The sequence below is a fragment of the Lontra canadensis genome, unplaced genomic scaffold (assembly GCF_010015895.1).
Source record: "Lontra canadensis isolate GAN:19392208 unplaced genomic scaffold, GSC_riverotter_1.0 scaffold125, whole genome shotgun sequence".
Taxonomy (NCBI): Eukaryota; Metazoa; Chordata; class Mammalia; order Carnivora; family Mustelidae; genus Lontra; species Lontra canadensis.
This window is the reverse complement of record NW_022631119.1, coordinates 2442928-2462681: the sequence shown is the minus strand read 5'-3', so window position 1 is coordinate 2462681 and position 19754 is coordinate 2442928. Positions and strand designations below refer to the sequence as shown.

Sequence of the window (19754 nt, the reverse complement as noted above, 5' to 3'; positions counted from 1 at the left end):
GACACAGCTACACAATTTCTTCCGGCCAACCACAGGTACACTGAAATGCTCTGTGCCATTTCCTGAAAAGCTTCTCCAAGGGAACTCTTTGCCCTCATCCCCACTCATTCCCCTTCTGAATCAAGGACACAACAGCCAGAACTCCATCTTGGACCATGAGGCAAACTCAAGAACAGGAGCCTCACAGAAGGCACGACAGAACAGACAGGCAGGCAGACGGGGGTTCCTGATGCTTGCAGACACACCGGCCGCCTGGGTGCCCGCCTCCAGACTTCATTCGTGCAAGAAAGGTGTGCCCTTGCATTTGAAGCCATGCTTTCTATGGGGTTCTGTTGTCTGTAGCCACCCCGACCTGTCGCCCGCCTTGAACTCGTGCCCGGCTCTTTGCAAATGCTATATGGGCATCATGGCCCTCATTCCTCAAGCGCACTCTGGGAAGTCAGGACTCTCAGCCAGTTTGTAGATGAGGAGACCTCTACATGGGGGAGTCCTCCCGACGTTACCTAATCCGACTGGGCAGAGCCCTGGCCGAGCATCGGAATTCCCTGCAGAGCCTTTGAAAAACATCAAAGTCACACTAGGACTCGTGAATCAAAGTTTGGTGAGGAACAGGGTAATATCTGCTGTTTCAGAGATGCTCCCCATGAGATACTCACTAATCACCAGAGGGAAAGAGGCTTCACAGGGGGAAAGTCTGGCAGATACCACCTTCACCAAGGGCCCAAGTGAACACCACCAGTCATAGAAGAGATCACCATCTAGCTTTCTTCTGATACAGAACCTCAGTCTATGAGGAAACATCAGACAAGCCCGAAGGCTGGGGCATTCTACAAAATACCTGGCCTGTAATCCTCAAGTGTCAAGGTCATCAAAGTCAAGAACAGATGAAGAAACTGCTTCAGACTAAAAAAGCCTGAAGAGACAACTAAATGCAACATTTGATACTGGACAGAATCCTTTTGCTATAAAGAACATTCTTGGGGAAAAAACAAAACAACATTCTGGGGATAAATGGTAAAACCTGAAAGAGGCTTAGATGGTAGTGATGTACCAATTTCAATTTCCTGCCTTTGCTGATGGTACTGTGGTTTTGAAGGATAATGCTCTCCCCCCACCCCCGCTCAGAAACACCCTCCGAAAGAGTCAGCAGTACAAGGACATCATGTTGGCAGCTTACTCTTGCATGGTTCCGAAAAAAAAAATTACCATGTATACAGACCAAGAATAATAAAGCAAATGTGGTAAAAGGTTAACATTTGGGAAAAATGGGTAAAAGGTATATAGGCATTCTTTCTACTGTTCTATATATTTCAATATAAAAAGTTAAAAAATTACCAATACCCAGAAGTAGCTTCTGTCTCCACCTCATCTCCCCCTCACTCACTCTTTCATTCCCGGCACAGGACCGCCCAGCTGCTCCTCAAAACACCCCAAGATTCTTAACCACGGCTCGGCCTTTGTGCTTGCTGCTCCCTCTACCTGGAACACGCTCCCCACATTTTCACGGGATCACCCCGTTATTTCTCTCAGGTCTCAGCCTCCGGGAGGCCCAACCTGGGCCTGCTGGTATGGCTCCCCTCTCCCCCACGGTTCTCCATCTGCACACCTGCCCTAACACATCCTCATTCTTCCTCCACAGCAATGGTAAGAGTTGGCTATTAATTTGCCCACTGGTGTAGTGTCTCCCCTGCTGAGCTGTCAGCTCTGCAAGAGCCGAGACTCTCACTGTCCTCAGCACCTGGAACGCTACCTCGCACAAAGCAGCAGAATGTAGCTGAACCGACCGGTGAGCGAATGAGTTAGTCACCCACCCACGAGCTTCCGAGCAATGTGGGGAAGTGGGTAGGTGCCAGGACCCACCCCCACCCAATGCCCAGGGACCAGCCTACCTGGCAATGTTAAAAATGTGCTGCTGCTTGTTCTCCCTGGGATTCAAAATCACCACCACACAGCTGGGGAGAAAGAGCGAAATGTGCCTTAACTAAAGGAAGTGCTAGGGTCCAGGGATGATTCCATTCCCAGCGGAAGAGCCCACACATAGATAAGGCTCCCTCTGAACAGAAGAGTCTCTCATCCCCCTCCAAGGATCTATGCTGAGAATGCTACGGTGCTGCACGTTATTAAATGATATATTTGGAAACAGAAACCAACACTTTCTCTGTGGTAACTATTCTGTCAGACCCTGGGCTGGTAAAGACCTATGTGCTCAATCTTTTTAAATCCTCACAACTCCCAGGGGAAGTTGGACATCTTAGTCCCCTTTCAGAGATGAGGAAACTTGAGGCCCAGAGAGGGAAAATCCTTTGTCCCGGGCCACCCAGCAGGTCAGGGACAGAGTGGGGATATGAATCCACACACTGTCAGATTCAAGAGCCCACCCCTGGATTGCATCCCAAAGACTGAATAACAGGTACAGTTCCTCAGGAATGACTACAGGTCTCGCCTGCCCTATAGGCATGGAGGGGTCCCTTCAGTACCTAGAACAGGGCCAGGCTAGATCAGTATTTGTGGAATGAACAGTTAGGAGGATATTTTTCAGTCCTCTCTACTACCCAAGAGGAGGATGTCACTAGGTCTGTTTTGCGGATGAAAAAGGAGGTGCTCACAGAAAAGCTCGTGGTGGAGCTGGGACACAAATCCAGGCTGCTGACCCCACGGCTTGGGTCTTTCCCAGAACTGCTGCCACCTCCCACCTGCAGTCACAATAAGGCTTTCATCGTGCTCACCACACGCCAGATACCGCTCTAGACACAGATGGGCCCATGGGATCCTCTCCACAGCCCTCAGGGGTGGGCAGCTTATCTGCAGTCTACAGATGGCAAAGCCAAAGCCCACCCATTCACTCACCCTGCTAGGTAGGCCACATGGCCGGTGCTGGGATCACAGGTTAGGCCACTGCTGTTCTGGGCTGTGATGCCAAGTACCTTCTCAAGTGACACCTGTGGGAAAAAAGTCCAAGTCAGGACGACATGTCCCAGAAGGTCTTTCATGGCACCAGTGCCTCAGTCACCCATTTAGTCCCTGTGACCTCCAACACTAACTGAACTTCTAGTCATGCTACCAACAGCTAACATTTGTTCTTCTCAACATGTCTCTGAAGGACACAGAATGGTGAGGAAGACAAACAAAATCCCTGTCCTCCTGGAACTCACATTCTTGTGGTGGTGGGATGGAGGACATAAAAAAACAGAATAAATATGTAAAATAGATGTAGGTGATGATAGGAGCAAAAAGAAAAATAAAGCAGGGAAGGAGAGAAGGCCTCACTGAAAAGATGACCTCTGAGTAAGTTTCTAAGAATTTTATATGGATGAAAGATTTAAAACCCCACAACAACCCAAGGAAGAAGGCACAATTTCCATAGATGAGGTCGCTGAGTCTCAAAATCCCACACCTGTGGAGTGGCAAGGTTGGGCTAAAACCCAGCTAGTCTCTGGCTCCAAAGTCAGTATCCCAGGCCCTGCAGGAGAGACAGCAGGAAACAAGAATGGATTAACAACTGAGCCACCCAGGTGCCCAGTTTGCCTGGTTGGGCTACAAACCCAGCTAGTCTCTGGAATAAGATGCCATTGGGCATCTGGGTGGCTCAGTCAGTTAAGCATCTACCTTCAGCTCAGATCACGATCCCAGGGTCCTGGGATGGAGCCCTGCATCGGGCTTCCCGCAGAGCTCTCCCACTCCACTCCCCGCTTGTGTTCCCTCTCTCGCTGTGTCTCTCTCTGTCAAATAAGTAAAATCTTAAAAAAAAAAAAAAAATGAGAGGCAAACAGAGGATAATAAGAGCTCAGGCTTCTTGAGCAATTACCAGGAGCCAGGAACTGGTTAAAAACCTATAGCTGAACTGACTTATAACCCTGTGGTGTGGCCATCATCATCATCACCGTCTCCATCTTACAGATGAGGATATAAAGAGGCTCAGAGAGGTCACCCATCCAGGAAGGAGCAGCACCAGGACTCTAACCCAAGCAATCTGGCAATGATACTCACAACATTTTTATATCTGTCGATCAGCATTACTGGATATTAATAAAATATAATAGTCATTTAAAATTTTTAAATTTATTTTTATTTCATTTATTTATTTATTTGACAGAGGTAGAGAGAGAAAGAGCACAAGCAGGTGGAGCAGCAGGCCGAGGGAGAGGGAGAAGCAGTTTCCCCAGTGAGGAAGGAGCCCAACGAAGGGCTCGATCCCAGGACTGTGGGATCATGACCTGAGCCAAAGGCAGCCGCTTAACCAACTGAGCCACTCAGGTGCCCCTATAATGGTCATTTTTAAAGAAGATTTTATATATTTATTTGACAGAGAAAGAGAGAGGGATCATAAGTAGGCAGAGTGGCAGGCAGAGGGAGAGGGAGAAACAGGCTCCACTTTGAGCAGACAGGGCTCGATCCCAGGACCCCACAGCCCCCAGCTCATGCTTGCTCTCTCTCTCTTTCTCAAAATAAATAAATAAATAAAATCTTAAGAAAAAAGAACATAATTAAGGTTTAAGCCCAGGCAGTCTGGGTCCAGAAGCTGCTTAACCCCATTGCTTACCGCTTCTCTGAAACTACTATTGCTATTCCTCTATTTTATACACAGTTTAGAGCTCATGAGGCACTTTCAGGAACATACAAGATACAGGATGTTAGGTAAAAGACTAAAGTAGGTGTCTGTCTTAGGCTGGGGTTCAAGAAGGCCTTCCAGGGTAGGGATATTCAGGCTGAGACTTGAGGGATGAGGAGCCAGCCAGGTGGACTGCTGCAAAAAACCAAGAGGACTTGGCAAATGCTTAGGAAGTGGAAAAGAGCTTTTAGCCTCAGGAAAACAGAAAGCAGGCTAGGGTGACTGAATGTTGATAAAAGGGAGGACAGTGGAGGTAGGGCCAGAGAGATGGACAGGGGCCATGTGCCCAGGCCTTGCAGCCAATATCGGTGATATAATCATAGTGCAGCAGAAATCCTTGTGGCAGGAACAAGATCCACCAGCATCTACCATGTTTCCATCCTCTACCTGGCCTCTGCCAAGCAGGTCATAGTCACAATTTCATTTCTGCTCCCTGCAACTCCATGGTATGGTTACTGTTGCTTCTATTTTATAAAAACAGACTTTGTAGGTCAGAAAGTTTAGAACAGTTTTTTAAATCGCTGCTGTGCTAATGGCATTCCTTCTACCTACTTTAAAATCTTTTTGTTTCTCTAAGGAGTTAGGGAATTGTTCTGTACGCCACCACCACCCCCCACCCCCGCCACACCGCAACAGGGAGCCGCTGGTGAGATTTTGCAATTACTCACATGGGTCTCTATAATTTGGGGGTGGCAATGTGTAATAAAAATTCCACACTGGAAAAGGAAAAGGAAAAGGAAAAGGAAAGAGAAGGCAGGTGGGGAGAGAAGGTGGAGTCAGCTGAGCGACAGACGAGGTAGGTAGGTATCTGGACTAAACATGGTAGGGACACTAAAGATCCAGCGAAGGGCGAGGTCAACAAAAATGGAAGGGCCCAGAGAGACATCTAAAGGTGACTGAAGGGATACGCAGGAAGGAGGGAGTAGATGGTGATTAGAATTAAAATACACTCCTGGGGAAGGGAGAAACGGGCTAGGAAGGGTGGCAGCACCGGGGAGAGAGTAGGAGACGGGAGAGTAGGAGGAGACGGGAGAGTGGGAGGAGCCCAGGATAACGGGGCGGGACCTAGGAGACCGAGAGGGCAGGAGAGGAGCCCGAGGGGACGAGCTGAGGGCTGATAGGGCGGGGCCAACGGTCTAAGGCCGGGATCAGGGGAGGCCTCTGGACCCTGGAACTGGGGTGGGCAGGACAAACAGCTCCTCACCCGACTCTGCACCGTGTCCTCCGGCGCCGCCGAGAGTCGTGTCCGCCGCCGGAGACAGAGCGGCGGAGCGGGGGGTGGAGAGCACTGGCCCCTCCTCGGCGGAACTCCGACCGCCACGGGTGGCAGCTTCTCGACTGCATCGTTCCGCGCGTAGCCTCCGGGCCCCAAGGCCGCCATCGTCTTACCGGAGCCGGGCGACCGTTACGCTCTTCAACCCCTCAACCGCCGCCGCCGCCTCCACGACCCACTCGAAGAGCAAACGGCCGCGGGAAAGCCGGCGCCGCCGCCCATTGGACGCGGCAGGCCCGGGTCTGGCCAATGTCAGGGCGGCCGGGAGGCGGTTTTGACCAATGAGGGCTTGGAGGTGGAGCAAAGTATATGGCAGGGTGGAGCCGTAGCTAGTTTACAGGATGCCTGATCAAGAGAAGTGGCGTTTATGTGGTGTTTTTATCATTAACAAACATTTAGGTTTTAACTTTTGCGTAGCTAAAACCACCGCCTCCAGTTCGCTTTTTGCTACACTCCCCATCCCCAAGCAACCACCCATACAGGGGCAGTCGCCCGGATGTAAGCGTAGGGGTGGAGCTGAAAGTGGACCACTTGGCGCAGGCTCAAAAAAGCCGTGACTCCACCTCTCCCTCAACATGTGGTAAGGGCCCGGTGGCTAAGAGCAGGCTTTGCGCCGAAGGCCTCGCCTAGCCCTCATCTGGCACGTGACCAGAGCGTCACTGTGGTAACTCTGCTGGGCGCGTAACGCGCAGGCGCTCTAGTCCCCTGCACGTGACGTGGCACCAGGGGCTGTCACGTGAGGCAGGCGGAGAGCGGGCGGGGAGGGGTTCGGCGGTACCCGGAGAGGACCAAAACACGACTGCAGCCTGGGCAGGACTTAACCGGGTCGAGTAGCCATGCCCAAGTACTGCCGGGCTCCGAACTGCTCCAACACTGCGGGCCGACTGGGCGCTGACAACCGTCCTGTGAGCTTCTACAAGTGAGCGCAAGCGCGGGGCGGGGCCCGAGGGTAACTGCGGCTGTGCCGGGCGCTGATCCATCTTGCAGGTGTCTAGAAGCAGGGCTAGTAGCAAAGTGAAGAGTCGGTATTCTCAGCACTAAACAGAGCACATACAAGGGTGCAGATGTATTAAAGCGCAGGGATAAACTATTAATTACAGGTGCGAGCGTGAGAAGTAGGACTGTGGAGGGAGGCTAAAACTTCCCGCTCGTAATGTCCGCGAATTTGAGGTATCTCAAACGCAAAACATCCGAAACTCCTGATCTTGTCTCCCTCCCAAACCTTCCACAACCTTTCTTAGTTAAGAGCTTACTCCATCTTTCCTGTTGTTCAGGCTGGCAACCTTAGAGTCATCCCTACCTCTTTTCTTTCCTCACACTCGAGAAAGTAAAAATTAGCTTGAACTGTAAAAAAAGAAAAAAAAATCTGTCTTCCCATTTCTTATACCCCGGCTAGAATAAAAAACACAGGAAAATCCGGCTGAATAGGAAAAACATTTCTGTATTTTTCTCAGGGACATGCGGATGTAAGTGAAAACAATTCCCCTTCTTTGAGTGACTGCTGCTTTTTTAGTAGGAAAATTTGTTCTCTAAAATCATAGGCTGCCATAAACTTCGCCATTTGGGATTATATCAATAAAAATGAAACATCTCAATGCCTGGAGTTGTTGTCACTTTGACACTGAGAAGCAACCTCAGTTGCTTCTATCCAGGTGCAGAGCTTCAGGAAAGGCACTTCTGGACACAGTTTTCCACATCTTCCTAAACTTTATTGCTTTCAAGGAGGCAGGACCCTGGACTCACTTCACAATCCTGACCTAGTATCTATCCACACAGTTCTCCTTTGCTTTAAGCCTATCCGGTTTCATTTACATTTCACCTAAAATTCACCTTTCTCTCAAATCCAAATAATAAACCTGTCTTTTCCTTTGTTGAGTGAGACTTCTCATACTTCTGGTGTGCAGTTTCCCTCATTGTCATGGTAAATAAACCTGACTCTGTTGGACTACAGGTTTGTCCCTGTGGCCTTAGTCTAAATGTGTTTAGTCTAAATGTTCCTCATCCAGACCATCAGCAGATCCTGCTGGCTCTCCCTTTAAAATACATCAGGAATTGACCACTTCTGACCCTCTTCTCTGCCTGCATTCTGGTTCTGGCCCTTACCACTACCACCTGACTGCACTATTTTAGTAGCCTCCTTATTGGTCAACCCACTCCCACACACTCATCCCCAAATGCAATCACAGGGAACCTGTGTATCCCTGAGTCAAATCAGAGTCCCCCTCTGTTCACATCCTCGCCTGGGTGGGGTGCCTGGGTGGCTCAGTGGTTTAAGCCTCTGCCTTTGTCTCAGGTCATGGTCTCAGGGTCCTGGGGTCGAGCCCCACATCAAGCTCTCTGCTCAGCAGGGAGCCTACTTCCCCCTCTCTCTCTGCCTGCCTCTCTGCTTACTTGTGATCTCTCTCTCTCTGTCAAGTAAATTAAAAACAACAACAACAACAAAAAACCCAACAGATCCTCCCCTGGGTCCCACTTCACTCTATAAAAGACAAAAAGATGAGACTGAAGCAGACAGAAAGCCCTACAAAGCCCTACAGGATCTGGATCCCCAATATCTGTATGACCTCATTTCCTTCCTCCTACACCTTACCCCTATGCTCTAGTGTCACTGGCAACTCCGTGTACCCCTAACATGTCAGGCACGTTGTTGCCTCAAGGACTTTGTGCTTTTCCCTCTACGTGGAAAGGTCTTACCTTTATGGTCACCACTCTGTGTAAAATGATAACCCTCTCCCACTTTATTTTTCTTTTTAATGCTTATCATTATCTGGCATATCACATATTTGATGTATTCATTTATTCTCTCCGCATGCCCCCTAGAACGTCAGCTCCATGAAGGCAGAGATTTTTTTCCGTCTTGTTCTCTGTTATTTTCCCAGCCCTCAAACAGGGCCTGACACATAGTGGGTGCTCAGTAAATATTTGTTGGATGAATTTCATTAATGCCTTCCAGATGCCCTCTCCCAGGAACCCCAGCAGCCCATGTCCCTTGAGGGACCCTGATGCAGAGTAGGAGTGATGCAGAGGAGTCTTTAAACTCAGATTAGTGTGTCCAGATTTACTTTTTTACATAGGTCACCTCTGGCACTCTATTAATTCAGCAACTCCGAGTGTCTCCTGGAGTAAGGAAGCCCCTGCTGGACCCAGAGGACCCAGAGGACCCTGACAAATCTTGTTCCTGTCCGGACAGAGCTCATGGATAGGTGAAGGAACATTAAAGAACTGGACATACAACCTGGGAGTCACTCCCGATCCTTTCTTCAGCATGTTGTCCCCGTCCAGTCCATCAACCCATCTTTGGACTTTACCCTCCAAACACATCCCCTGCAACAATCACAGCAAAACCCCTCATGCTGTGTCAACACAGTTATAAATGCAAATGGAAAAATCCTAAGTAAACTGTTAGGAAATAACAGAAAACCTCTACATTTTCAGCCTGACCCCTTCTCATTACCTCTGCTCTCACAGTATCGTTCAGGCCACCATCCTCTGTTAATGAGACATGGTGGTGATAGCTGCTTCTGGCCTCCTTGCCTACACTTCTGCGTCCCTTAGAAGGACACCAATAACAGCTTACTTAGAGATCATCTATTGTATGCCAGGCACTGTTATAAGTGCTTCACATACAGTAACGAGGAGAACAATGACAGTTGTACAGAGCAGCCAGATGACTTTATAAAAATCAGTTCACGTCTATGTTGTTTAAATCCCACCCATGGCTGCCAGGCTGTCCCTCACACAGGCTAACCCATTTCCACCTCAAGGCTTATCCCCAAATCAGTCTTGCAGAAGCCACATGGTCAATAAGAGATTGATGAGGAGCTGTTACCAAAGGAGATTCAGGAGAAGGCATGGATGGCAGGAAGGAACAAGGTGAAACCTGGCGAGGGAAGTGGCTGCCAGAGAATAACATGGGAGCCTGCCAGGCGGCCAGAGGAACCTTTCATTAGTTCTGTCTTCAGCCCTTTTGGGACATATGAGAGCCCTCTCTAATGGGAAACCTGTGAGTTGGGAATTGCATTTGGGTGACAGTAAGAAAGTCCTGAAATAGTATTGGCTCAAAAAAATTATGGAGGTTATAGGATACGCATGGTTAAGTTATACAGACGCAATAACACACACAAAATCTCTTGCTGCAACAGATATTTATTTCTTATTCATACTCTGTCCTTTGCAGACCACGTGTGGACCTACTGTATAATATGCTAACCTAGGACTCAGGCCAAAGGAACCTCCCCTACATGGAATATTGCTGGTCTTGTAGGAGGAGGGAAAGAGAAAGTAGGAAGAGTCACCCAATGGCTCGTCATAAATGCTATATTGAGAAGTGGCCCATGTCACTTTCAGTCCTTGGCCAAAGTAAGTCTATGGCAAGCCTCAGGTGAGTGCGGTAGAGATACGTACTCTTCATGTGGGGAAGGGCAGCAAATACTTTGAACGATACTAGAATCCACCAAGGGTTTACTTTTCTCTCAAATAAAACAAATGCAGAGGTTGACAGACCAGCACTGGTGTGGCAGGTCCACAGTGATTAGGGCTGAGGTTCCTATCTTTCTGTGCTGTCATCGTTGGCACGCAGCTGCCATGCAAGATGGCTGCCAGGTGGCCCAGCCATCATAACCTACCATTCCTGGTAAGAAGGAAAGAGAAGGAACGAAGAGCAAAAGAGGCTCCAACTGTATACAGAGTTAGGCCCCTTCATCCAGCCTTCCCAGGAACCCCACCCAGTGGTGAGTTCTTCATCATTACTCACCCACAACTGCAAAGGAGACGGGGAAATGTAGTAATTTAGCTGCACTCTGAAGACATTTTGAATTGACTGTTAGTAAGGAGGAAAATAACTTTTTTTTGGAAAAGAAGAACTTTTAGCAGTGTATGTCACTAAATGATCTAGAAAGATGACCAACAAGACTACACTATTCTATAAAAAAGGAGGACACTGTCCACTTAAAGTAGGTTTTGATTTTTTTAATTTTTATTTGTATTTATTTATTTTTAAAGATTTTATTTATTTATTTGACAGACAGAGATCACAAGTAGGCAGAGAGGCAGGCAGAGAGAGAGGGAGAAGCAGGCGTCCCGCTGAGCAGAGAGCCTGATGCGGGGCTCGATCCCAGAACCCTGGGACCATGACCTGAACTGAATGCAGAGGCTTTAACCCACTGAGCCACCCAGGTGCCCCTAATTTTTATTTTTTAAAAAGATTTTATTTATTTATTTGACAGAGCAAGAGAGCATAGGCAGGAGGAGCAGCAAAGGGAGAGGGAGAAGCAGGCTCCCCACTGAGCAGGGAGCCTGATGAGGGGCTTAATCCCAGGACTCTGGGATCATGCCCTGAGCTGAAGGCAGACGCTTAACTGACTGAGCCACCCAGGTACCCCTAAAGTAGATTTTTAGAGAACCCATTATAAAAGTGTTGCCATCCAAAGGAACAAAGGAGAATAAGAAAAAGACCCAAGTGAAGAAGAGGATTTTCATGATACTCTCCTCCTTTGCCCTTTAAGCTGCCCTGGTCCATTTGAGAACCCCTTCACCTTTAAGGTACTATCCCAGATTTCTCACACAACACGAAAGCATTCACTGGCCAGAACTTGGTTACATGGCCCCACCTACACAGAGGAATCTGGGAAACAGTCTTTCAGCACAGCACATGCTGACCTCAACTAAAGTTGGAGTTTTTTGTTAGTAAGGAAGAAGAAAAGGAGGTATGGAGTAGTCACTTGTCAGTCTCTGCCAAAGAGGAGGGGGTGGGGAATGCTGCTGCAAGAGATTTCTTGTGTGTGTCCAGGCAGAATGGGGTTGATGAGGATTTGAATCTCAAACAGAGGCAAAAGGGACTGCGGCAGCCAGACTTCCTGGCTGGGTGCCCTGGGGTTCTACTCTTTGGGTGCCACAGCTCAGATTCTGAGTCAGCCCTTCTGTCCTCTTTCACCAGCTGTACCCCACCCCCACCCCCACCTGCCCGGGCCCTTGGCCTTTTGGCTGGGAATTGCTCCCAGGCCCATCTCTGTTATCCTGCTCACCTCCTTTCTCATGTGTCTTTTCCAATTTCCTTATGCAAATACAAGCAACATGAATACATGTCCTAATTTCCCCCTTATTACTGTATTCATTTCCTGTGGATACTGAAACAAACTTGATGGCTTAAAACAGCAGAAATTATCCTCTCACACTTCTGGAGACCAGAAGTGCAAGTTAGTTTTACTGGGCAGAATCAAGGTGTTCGCAGAGTGGCACTCCCAGAGATGCCGGCTATAGGGGAGAGTCCATTTCTTGCCTCTTCTGATTTCTGGTGGCCACGTCACTCCAGCCTCTGCCTTTTTGGTCACATCACCTTCTCTTTCATCTGTTGTAACATCCACTCGCCACCTACCCCCTTACAAGGATCCTTGCGATTGCATGTAGGGCCCAGGGAACGATCTAGGATGACTTCCTCATCTCAGGATCCTTTACTGAGTCACATTTTTGTCCTGCAACCTAGTAGTCACAGGTTCTAGGGATTAGGACATGCTTATCTTTTGAGGGCTGTTACCGAGCCTCCCACAATTACTAAAAGTGGATATACTCTGTTGGAACTTTGGTTTTTTCCTGGAATGTCTATGGCTGCCAATAGCATGTCAGTGCATAGAATACCTCCACACTCTGTTTTAGGGCTGTGTGATGTCCAGGCAGATGACGGTATCCAGCTGTCTTACTGGTCAGCTTCTGTTCATGGAATTGATACTTGTTCTTCTATTTTCAGTTGTGGTATAAAGTTTCTCTTTCAGGTGTTTTTGTTTCATTTTTTTTAAAGATTTTATTTATTTATTTGATAGAAAGATCACAAGTAGGCAGGCAGAGAGAGAGAGGGAAGCAGGCTTCCTGCTGAGCAGAGAGCCCGCGATGCGGGGCTCGATCCCAGGACCCTGAGATCATGACCTGAGCTGAAGGCAGAAGCTTAACCCACTAAACCACCCAGGCGCCCCTTGTTTCATTTTTAAAGTTGGTCAGTTTTAAGAAAAATATTAAGAAAATGATGTGACAGATGTAGAATGTATAGTGCAGGTGGAATGTGGATGACCGACTATATTAGTTATCTAATGCCATATAACAAAAACTGTCTCAAAATTTAACTGCTTAAAATAAACATTTAATGTGTCACAGGTTCTCACAACTGCCATAGGACAGACTGGCCAGAACTCAGTAATGTGGCCACTCCTGACTGCAGATGAAGCTGGAAAATGAGATCTTCATTGTAGACAGTCTTGAATCTCAGAGAGTCCCCACCTACTCTCCCAGGGAAAGCTTTTATTTAGTTCATTTTTTTTTAACTTTAATTTTTAATTTTTTTTAGATTGTAAAATACATATAAAATCTACCATCTTAACCATTTTTGAATATACAGTTCAGTAATATTCAGGATGTTCACATTATTGGGGCTCCTGGGTGGCTCAGTCATTAAGTGTCTGCCTTTGGCTCAGTGCATGATCCTGGGGTCTTGGGATCGAGCCCCACATGGGCTCCCTGCTGATCAGGAAGTCTGCTTCTCCCTCTCACACTCCACTTGCTTATGTTCCCTCTCTTACTCTCTCTGTCAAATAAATAAAATCTTTAAAAAAGTGGGGAGGGTGCCTGGGTGGCTCAGTGGGTTGGGGCCTCTGCCTTCTGCTCGGGTCATGATCCCAGGGTCTTGGGATCGAGCCCCACATCAGGCTCTCTGCTTGGCAGGGAGCCTGCTTCCTCCTCTCTCTCTGCCTGTCTCTCTGCCTACCTATGATCTCTCTCTGTCAAGTAAATTAAAAAAAAAAAAAAAAAAGGATGTTCACATTATTGTGCAACCAGTCTTCAGAACTTTGTCATCTTGCAAAACTGAAACTCCATACCCATTCAGCAACAAGTCTCAATTTCCTGCCCCCCCCCGACCCCCAACCTCTGGAAACCAATGAACTGAACTACTCTAGCTACCTCATGTATTTTTTGTGTATGACTGGCTTATTTCACTTACCATTATGTCCTCAAGGTTCACCATATTATAGCATGTGTTAGTATTTCCTTTGGGAGACTCAGTAATACTCTGTTGTATGCGTATACCGCATTCTCTTTATCCATCCATCCATGGATGGATATTGGGTTTCTTCTAGCTTTTGGCTATTGTGAATAATGCTGTTATGAACATGAATGTGCAAATATCTCTTTGAGACCCCACTTAACGATTCTTTTAGATCTGAATCTAGAAGCAGAATTGCTGGCTCATGCAGTAATTTTTTTTTTTAAGATTTTATTTATTTATTTATTTGACAGAAATCATAAGCAGGCAGAGAAGCAGGCAGAGAGAGAGGAAGGGAGGGAGGCAGGCTCCCTGTGGAGCAGAGAGCCTGACTCGGGGCTCGATCCCAGGACGCTGGGATCTTTTTTTTTTTTTTTTTAAAGATTTTATTTATTTATTTTACAGAGAGAGATCACAAGCAGGCAGAGAGGCAGGCAGAGAGAGAGGAGGAAGCAGGCTCCCCGCTGAGCAGAGAGCCCGATGCGGGGCTCGATCCCAGGACCCCAAGACCATGACCTGAGCTGAAGGCAGCGGCCTAACCCACTGAGCCACCCAGGCGCCCCAGGACCCTGGGATCTTGACCTGAGCTGAAGGCAGAGGCTTTAACCCACTGAGCCACCCAGGCGCCCCTTATACGGTAATTCTATTTGTGATGTTCTTGAATAGGTGCCTTACTATTTTCTGCAACGGCTGCTCCATATTATATTTCCCACCGACAGCACACAGGGTTCCAGTTTCTGCACATCCTCACCAACACTTGTTTTGTTTTAATTTTCATTTTTTAAACTTTTTTAAGATTTGTTTATTTATTTTAAAGCGAGCATGCTCACACATGCACGGGTGCAGGGAGGGACAGAGGGAGAGGGAGAGAGAAGCTTTCAGCTGACTTCTCGCTGAGCTCAGAGCCTGACATGGGGCTTGACCTTAAGACCCTGAGATCATGACCTGAGCAGAGACCTAGAGTCAGACACTTAATCGACTACACCACCCAGGAGCCCCTCAATTTTTATTTTTTTAAAGATTTTATTTATATATTTATTTATTAGAGCGAGAGAAAGCACGCGTGCACAAGGATGTAAGCACGAGCGAGTTAGAGGGACAAGCAGACTCCCCACTGAGTATGGAGCCAGATGCCAGGCTCGAGCCCAGGACCTGGAGATCATAATCCGAGCTGAAGATGCTTAACTGACTGAGCCAACCGGGCACCCCTGTTTTGCATTTTATTTTTTATTTATTTTTATTTTTATTTTTATTTTTTTATAAGATTATTTATCCATTTGACAGCGATCACATGTAGGCAGAGAGGCAGGCAGAGAGACAGAGGGAAGCAGCTCCCTGCCAGCGGAGAGCCAGATGCAGGGCTCGATCCCAGGACCCTGAAATCACGACCCGAGCCGAAGGCAGAGGCTTTAACCCACTGAGCCACCCAGGCGCCCCTGTTTTGCATTTTATAATAGCTGTTCTAGTGGTTATGAGGCGCTATCTGATGGTTTTGATTTGTATTTCCCTAATGATTGATGATATTGAGCATCTTTTCATATGCTTGTTGGCCATCTGTATATTTTCTTTGGAGAGCTATCTGTTCAAGTCCTTTGCCCATTTTTAATAGGGTTAATTTTTGTTGTGGGGTTGTTTAAAAACCTTTTAACAGGTGTTTTCAAGCATACACAAAAAATAGAGTTATATGACGGATTCTCATGCATCTGTCAGTCAGATTTACCAGTTGTCAACATTTTGCTAATCTTTTCCATCTACCCTCACCCATTTAAACGTTTAATGCGTGATTTTAAAATAAGTCCCAGATGTTAGTTCTTTTACCTATAAATATTTCAAAATGTTTTTCCAACAGAGGACTGTTTTAGAAGCATAAACCAATGCAATTATCATACATAGCAAAATTAATTTCTTAGCACTATCGAATACCCAATTCATGCTCAATTTTCCCCAGCTGTGTTAAACTGTCTTTTTATGGAATGATTTGTTGCAGACAAGGTCCACAGCCTGCAAATGGATGTTTCTTAAATCTCTCTTCATCTCTCATGCCACCCTGCCTGCATGAATGTAGACACATTCTAGATTTGTCCGGTTTCGGAAACTGCTCTCTCAGGCCTATGTGGAGGAACAGATTGTGGCTACAGATGGAGATCAGGAAGGAGGCCACTGCAAAACTCCAGCCAGGAGAGGATGGAGGCTGGATGGGAGGGGCAGCAGAGGTGGGAGAGGTGGGCTGATGTTGAGTGTTGCAAAGGTGGAGTTGAAGAAGGGGATGCGGGTGGGTGGTAGAGCAAGCCTGGGTAGGAGGCAGGGCCAGCTCCCAGCCTAGGAAGACCGAGGTGTGGAGCCCAGGGATCTGGGTGTGCATGGCCTCAGAGAGGGCTGGGACTGCACCTGATATGGCTGACCCTCTGACCCCACCCCTCTGGCAGGTTCCCCCTGAAGGATGGCCCCCGGCTGCAGGCCTGGCTGCGGCACATGGGCCACGAGGACTGGGAGCCCAGCTGCCACCAGCACCTGTGCAGTGAGCATTTCACGCCTTCCTGCTTCCAGTGGCGCTGGGGTGTGCGCTACCTGCGGCCCGATGCAGTGCCGTCCATTTTCTCCCCAGCACCCCCTGCTAAGGTGAGTGAAAGGAGGTCCCACTGCTGGAGTTTGAGCATGTCTTCCCCACCTGGAACTAATCCATGAAGTCTGATCCCCAGCCCTCCTCTCCTGAGTCTCTTGACTCCGCCCTGCCACCTGATCCTCATCCCTGAGGGAAGTTCCTCCTTGGGGGTCTGGCCTCACCCAAGGGCAGTACCCCTTGGAGTCTGGCCCTGATGCCCCCCATCCCATGCCTTGTCTTCCAGAGGCAACAGAGTTCCCGCAGCACTGAGAAGCCAGTCGTGCCTCCCTCCCCACAGGGCACGCCCCTGTCCCCTGGTCCTGCTGTCTCTGTCTCGGCCCCAGGCCCTGTGCCCCTTGTGGTACTGGGGTCAGCATCTGGAGGCCCTGAGGCCGCGACCACCGTGTTCCTGACCCCCCTGCCACCCCCTCCTGCTCCTGCGAGGCTGCAGCCTGGAGTCCAGGCCCAGCACCCGCTGGCCAGGCTGGACGCTGTCCTGGGAGCGCTGCGGCAGCGGGTTCGGAGCCTGCAGCGGCGTCAGGAGCAGCATGAGCTGCGGCTGCGGGCCTTAGAACAGCTGGCGCAGCAGCTGTGCCAGGAGGGCCCCCCGAGCCCCGTGAGTGTGGCCACCCGGCCCCCGTAGCCTGTGTCTTTTCCTTTAAACCAGAGACCGGTATTTAAAAGTCAGAACACTTCACTCATGTTTCCAAGTGTCTGGCTTTTATTGAGAAAAGTCAATCTGGTAACACCTACCAACTGTTGGTCAGAGCAGGGTAATGGCTGCTCTGTTTCTTAATAATATTTAAGGAGCCCTTTCTCTCTGCCAGACATTGTTAATAACTTACTGAAAACTCACTATGACCTTCATGCAACTGTGGTCCCCATTTTTCAGATGGAAAAACAGGCACTAGGACGCTACAGTAACTTGCCCGAAGTCAGGCAGCCACAAAGATGCACAACCAGGATTCAAGCCAGGGGTCTGACTCCACAGCAGGCCAGTGCCCTCCTATTGGAGAGCTCCCTGCCGGGCCCCAAACAGAGCTTGAGTTTGAGGTTGCAGCTTTTCTACCAGAGTCGCCCCGGCCCCATCTAAAGGCCTTTATGTTCCTGCTTTTACTACTGAGTATTGGAGGAGGGTATCCTCTCTTGAAGAATCAGTTTGACTAGGCCTTTTCCTTGCTAAAAACCCTATGGCCAAGTTGGAGGTTCCAGGGCTCTCAGCCCTGGCTGGACAAGAGAAGTGAGAAGGGGTTTCAGAAAGGAACCCCCGCCCCAGGGTTGCTGGGTGGCTCAGTGGGTTAAGCATCTGCCTTCAGCTCAGGTATTGATCCTGGAGTCCCAGGATTGAGCCCCTCACTGGGTTCCCTGCTCAGTAGAGACCCTGCTTCTCCCTTTGCCCCTCACCCCACTCATGTTCTCTCTCTCTCGCTCTCTCTGCCTCTCAAATAAATAAAATCTTAGAAAAGAGTCTATAAAAAAGGAGGGGCACCTGGGTGGCTCAGTTGGTTAAGCGATTGCCTTCGGCTCAGATCAGGATCCTGGAGTCCTGGGATTGAGTCCCACATTGGGCTCCCAGCTCCATGGGGAGTCTGCTTCTCCCTCTGACCTCCCCTCTCATGTTCTCTCTCACTCTGTCTCTCTCTCTCTCTCAAATAAATAAAATCTTTTAAAAAAATAAATAAGTAAAAATTTTTAAAAAAGGAGCCCCCAACCCCAAGTAGGCGTGTAGCTAAGGTGTCTCAGCCTGACAGCCAGGGGGTTGGTCATGCCTCACGGATATGACTTTTTCTGGCCTCAACATCAGTGTTTTAAAATAATTTTTGGTCTTTCCTGAAGGCTCAACAGGTGTAGCAGCACTGGGTTCGTATTGACAGCCAGTAGCAGTCAGCTGGAACTGCAGTGTGGCTGCCCTGGCAGACTGTGACCGGACCATGCTGGGGCACAAGGGGGACACACAGAAGAGCAGGGACAGAGCTCCAACTCAGGCCTGGTACTCTTCATGAAGCCTGCCAGGGCCCCGGGGCTGACCAGTGTCTCTCTCTCTCTGCTTCCGCTGCCCTCATTCAATCCCTGTTTTCCCATGTCCTCCTCTCTTCCCACATTCATCTTTATGTTTCTCTGCCCCATCTCTCTGCCCTCCTGTCTGTCTCCCCATTTCCTCCATGTCTCTCTTCACCTCCATCTTTCTGTGTCCCTTATATCACTGTCCCTCTGTGTCTGGCCTATCTCCATATCTTTCCATGTCCCCCACATTTTCCTGTTTCCCCATACTTTTTTTTTTAAGAGTTATTTATTTATTTATTTATTTGACAAAGAGACAGAGAGTGAACACGAATAAGCAGGGGAGCAGCACAGGGAGAGGGAGAAGCAGGCCCTCTGCTGAGCAGGGAGCCCGGTGCGGGGCTCTATCTCAGGACCCTGGCTGGGATCATGACCTTAACGACTGAGCCACCTGGATGCCCCTACCCATACTTCTTTATTTCCCCAACGAATGTCTCTCTGGCTTCACATCTCTTCCCTTATCTCCCCACAAGTGTCTCTGCCAAGATCTCTCTCTCTTCCTTGACATCCCCCTCCCACCTTGGCCTCCCTATTCCTCACCATTTTTTCTCCCCTCCTCTCTTCCCTCTCTCCTTCCCTCCCCTCTCTGCCCTGTGTTCTTCATCTCTATTACTTCTTTGTCTGGGATTGCCCAGCTCGCTGGACCCGAGGAATCCCATCCTCTGTGGAGTGGCCGACAAAGCTGTGGTCATTGCCCAGAGTCCTGCATCTCCCACACTGGATGCCAAGCCAGAGCTCCAGGACAGATAATGTTGTGGGACAGATGACAGAAAACAGGAAGAGAGACTCCACATACATGGGCCTGTCTAGCCCCACCACTACGACTGCGCCATTGTAGCACCTCCCTCAAGAGCCTGGCTCCAAGCACCTCCTTCTATGGACCCCTTGAACCTTGGGGCTGACTTGGGCCCAAGGCCCATCAATCCTTATTTTCCTTGGTGCCAGGTCCCTGCTGCCCCCAGCTTGAACCTTTGCAGCCAGTAAAACAGTCCAGAGCAGAAAAAGGATTGTTTATTTGGGGAGAATTTTATTGAGTTCTGAAGAGCCCCTAATACCCTTTGCCAAGTATGGTGCTGAGCTGGGTATACAGCAGTGAACACAGCCAATAAAATCCTGCCCGCGTGGTGCTCCTGTTCTGCTTGAGTGGAAGACAAACTAATGAACTAATAAACAAGGTAATTTC

At 48.7% G+C, this 19754-nt stretch overlaps 2 protein-coding genes across 3 annotated transcripts in view; one reads left to right on the top strand and one right to left on the bottom strand.

The window, feature by feature from the left end:
- WDR62 (WD repeat domain 62) overlaps nucleotides 1-6046 on the bottom strand; it is a 41611-nt gene extending 35565 nt beyond the window's left edge. For both annotated transcript variants that reach the window (XM_032841861.1, XM_032841862.1), the window contains exons 1-3: nucleotides 5814-6046; nucleotides 2848-2939; nucleotides 1890-1952 (exon numbers count right to left, since the gene is read on the bottom strand). In XM_032841861.1, the coding sequence (XP_032697752.1) occupies nucleotides 1890-1952; nucleotides 2848-2939; nucleotides 5814-5990 (332 nt within the window). In that variant the 5' untranslated portion in view covers nucleotides 5991-6046. The remainder of the gene's footprint in view (nucleotides 1-1889; nucleotides 1953-2847; nucleotides 2940-5813) is intronic.
- A 605-nt stretch (nucleotides 6047-6651) lies between these two features.
- Nucleotides 6652-17778, top strand: THAP8 (THAP domain containing 8). Its single transcript, XM_032841924.1, has 3 exons — nucleotides 6652-6801; nucleotides 16335-16527; nucleotides 16755-17778. The coding sequence occupies exons 1-3, from the start codon at nucleotides 6719-6721 to the stop codon at nucleotides 17151-17153; spliced, it is 675 nt and encodes a 224-aa protein (XP_032697815.1). The 5' UTR covers nucleotides 6652-6718; the 3' UTR covers nucleotides 17154-17778.
- Nucleotides 17779-19754: the final 1976 nt, after the last annotated feature.

Excerpts from the sequence above, each read along its gene's own strand:
- THAP8 (XM_032841924.1), top strand. The coding sequence starts at position 6,719 with ATGCCCAAGTACTGCCGGGCTCCGAACTGCTCCAACACTGCGGGCCGA. Across the intron at positions 6,802-16,334 it reads CGTCCTGTGAGCTTCTACAA|GTTCCCCCTGAAGGATGGCC; the intron begins GTGAGCGCAAGC and ends CCCCTCTGGCAG. Across the intron at positions 16,528-16,754 it reads CCCCAGCACCCCCTGCTAAG|AGGCAACAGAGTTCCCGCAG; the intron begins GTGAGTGAAAGG and ends CTTGTCTTCCAG.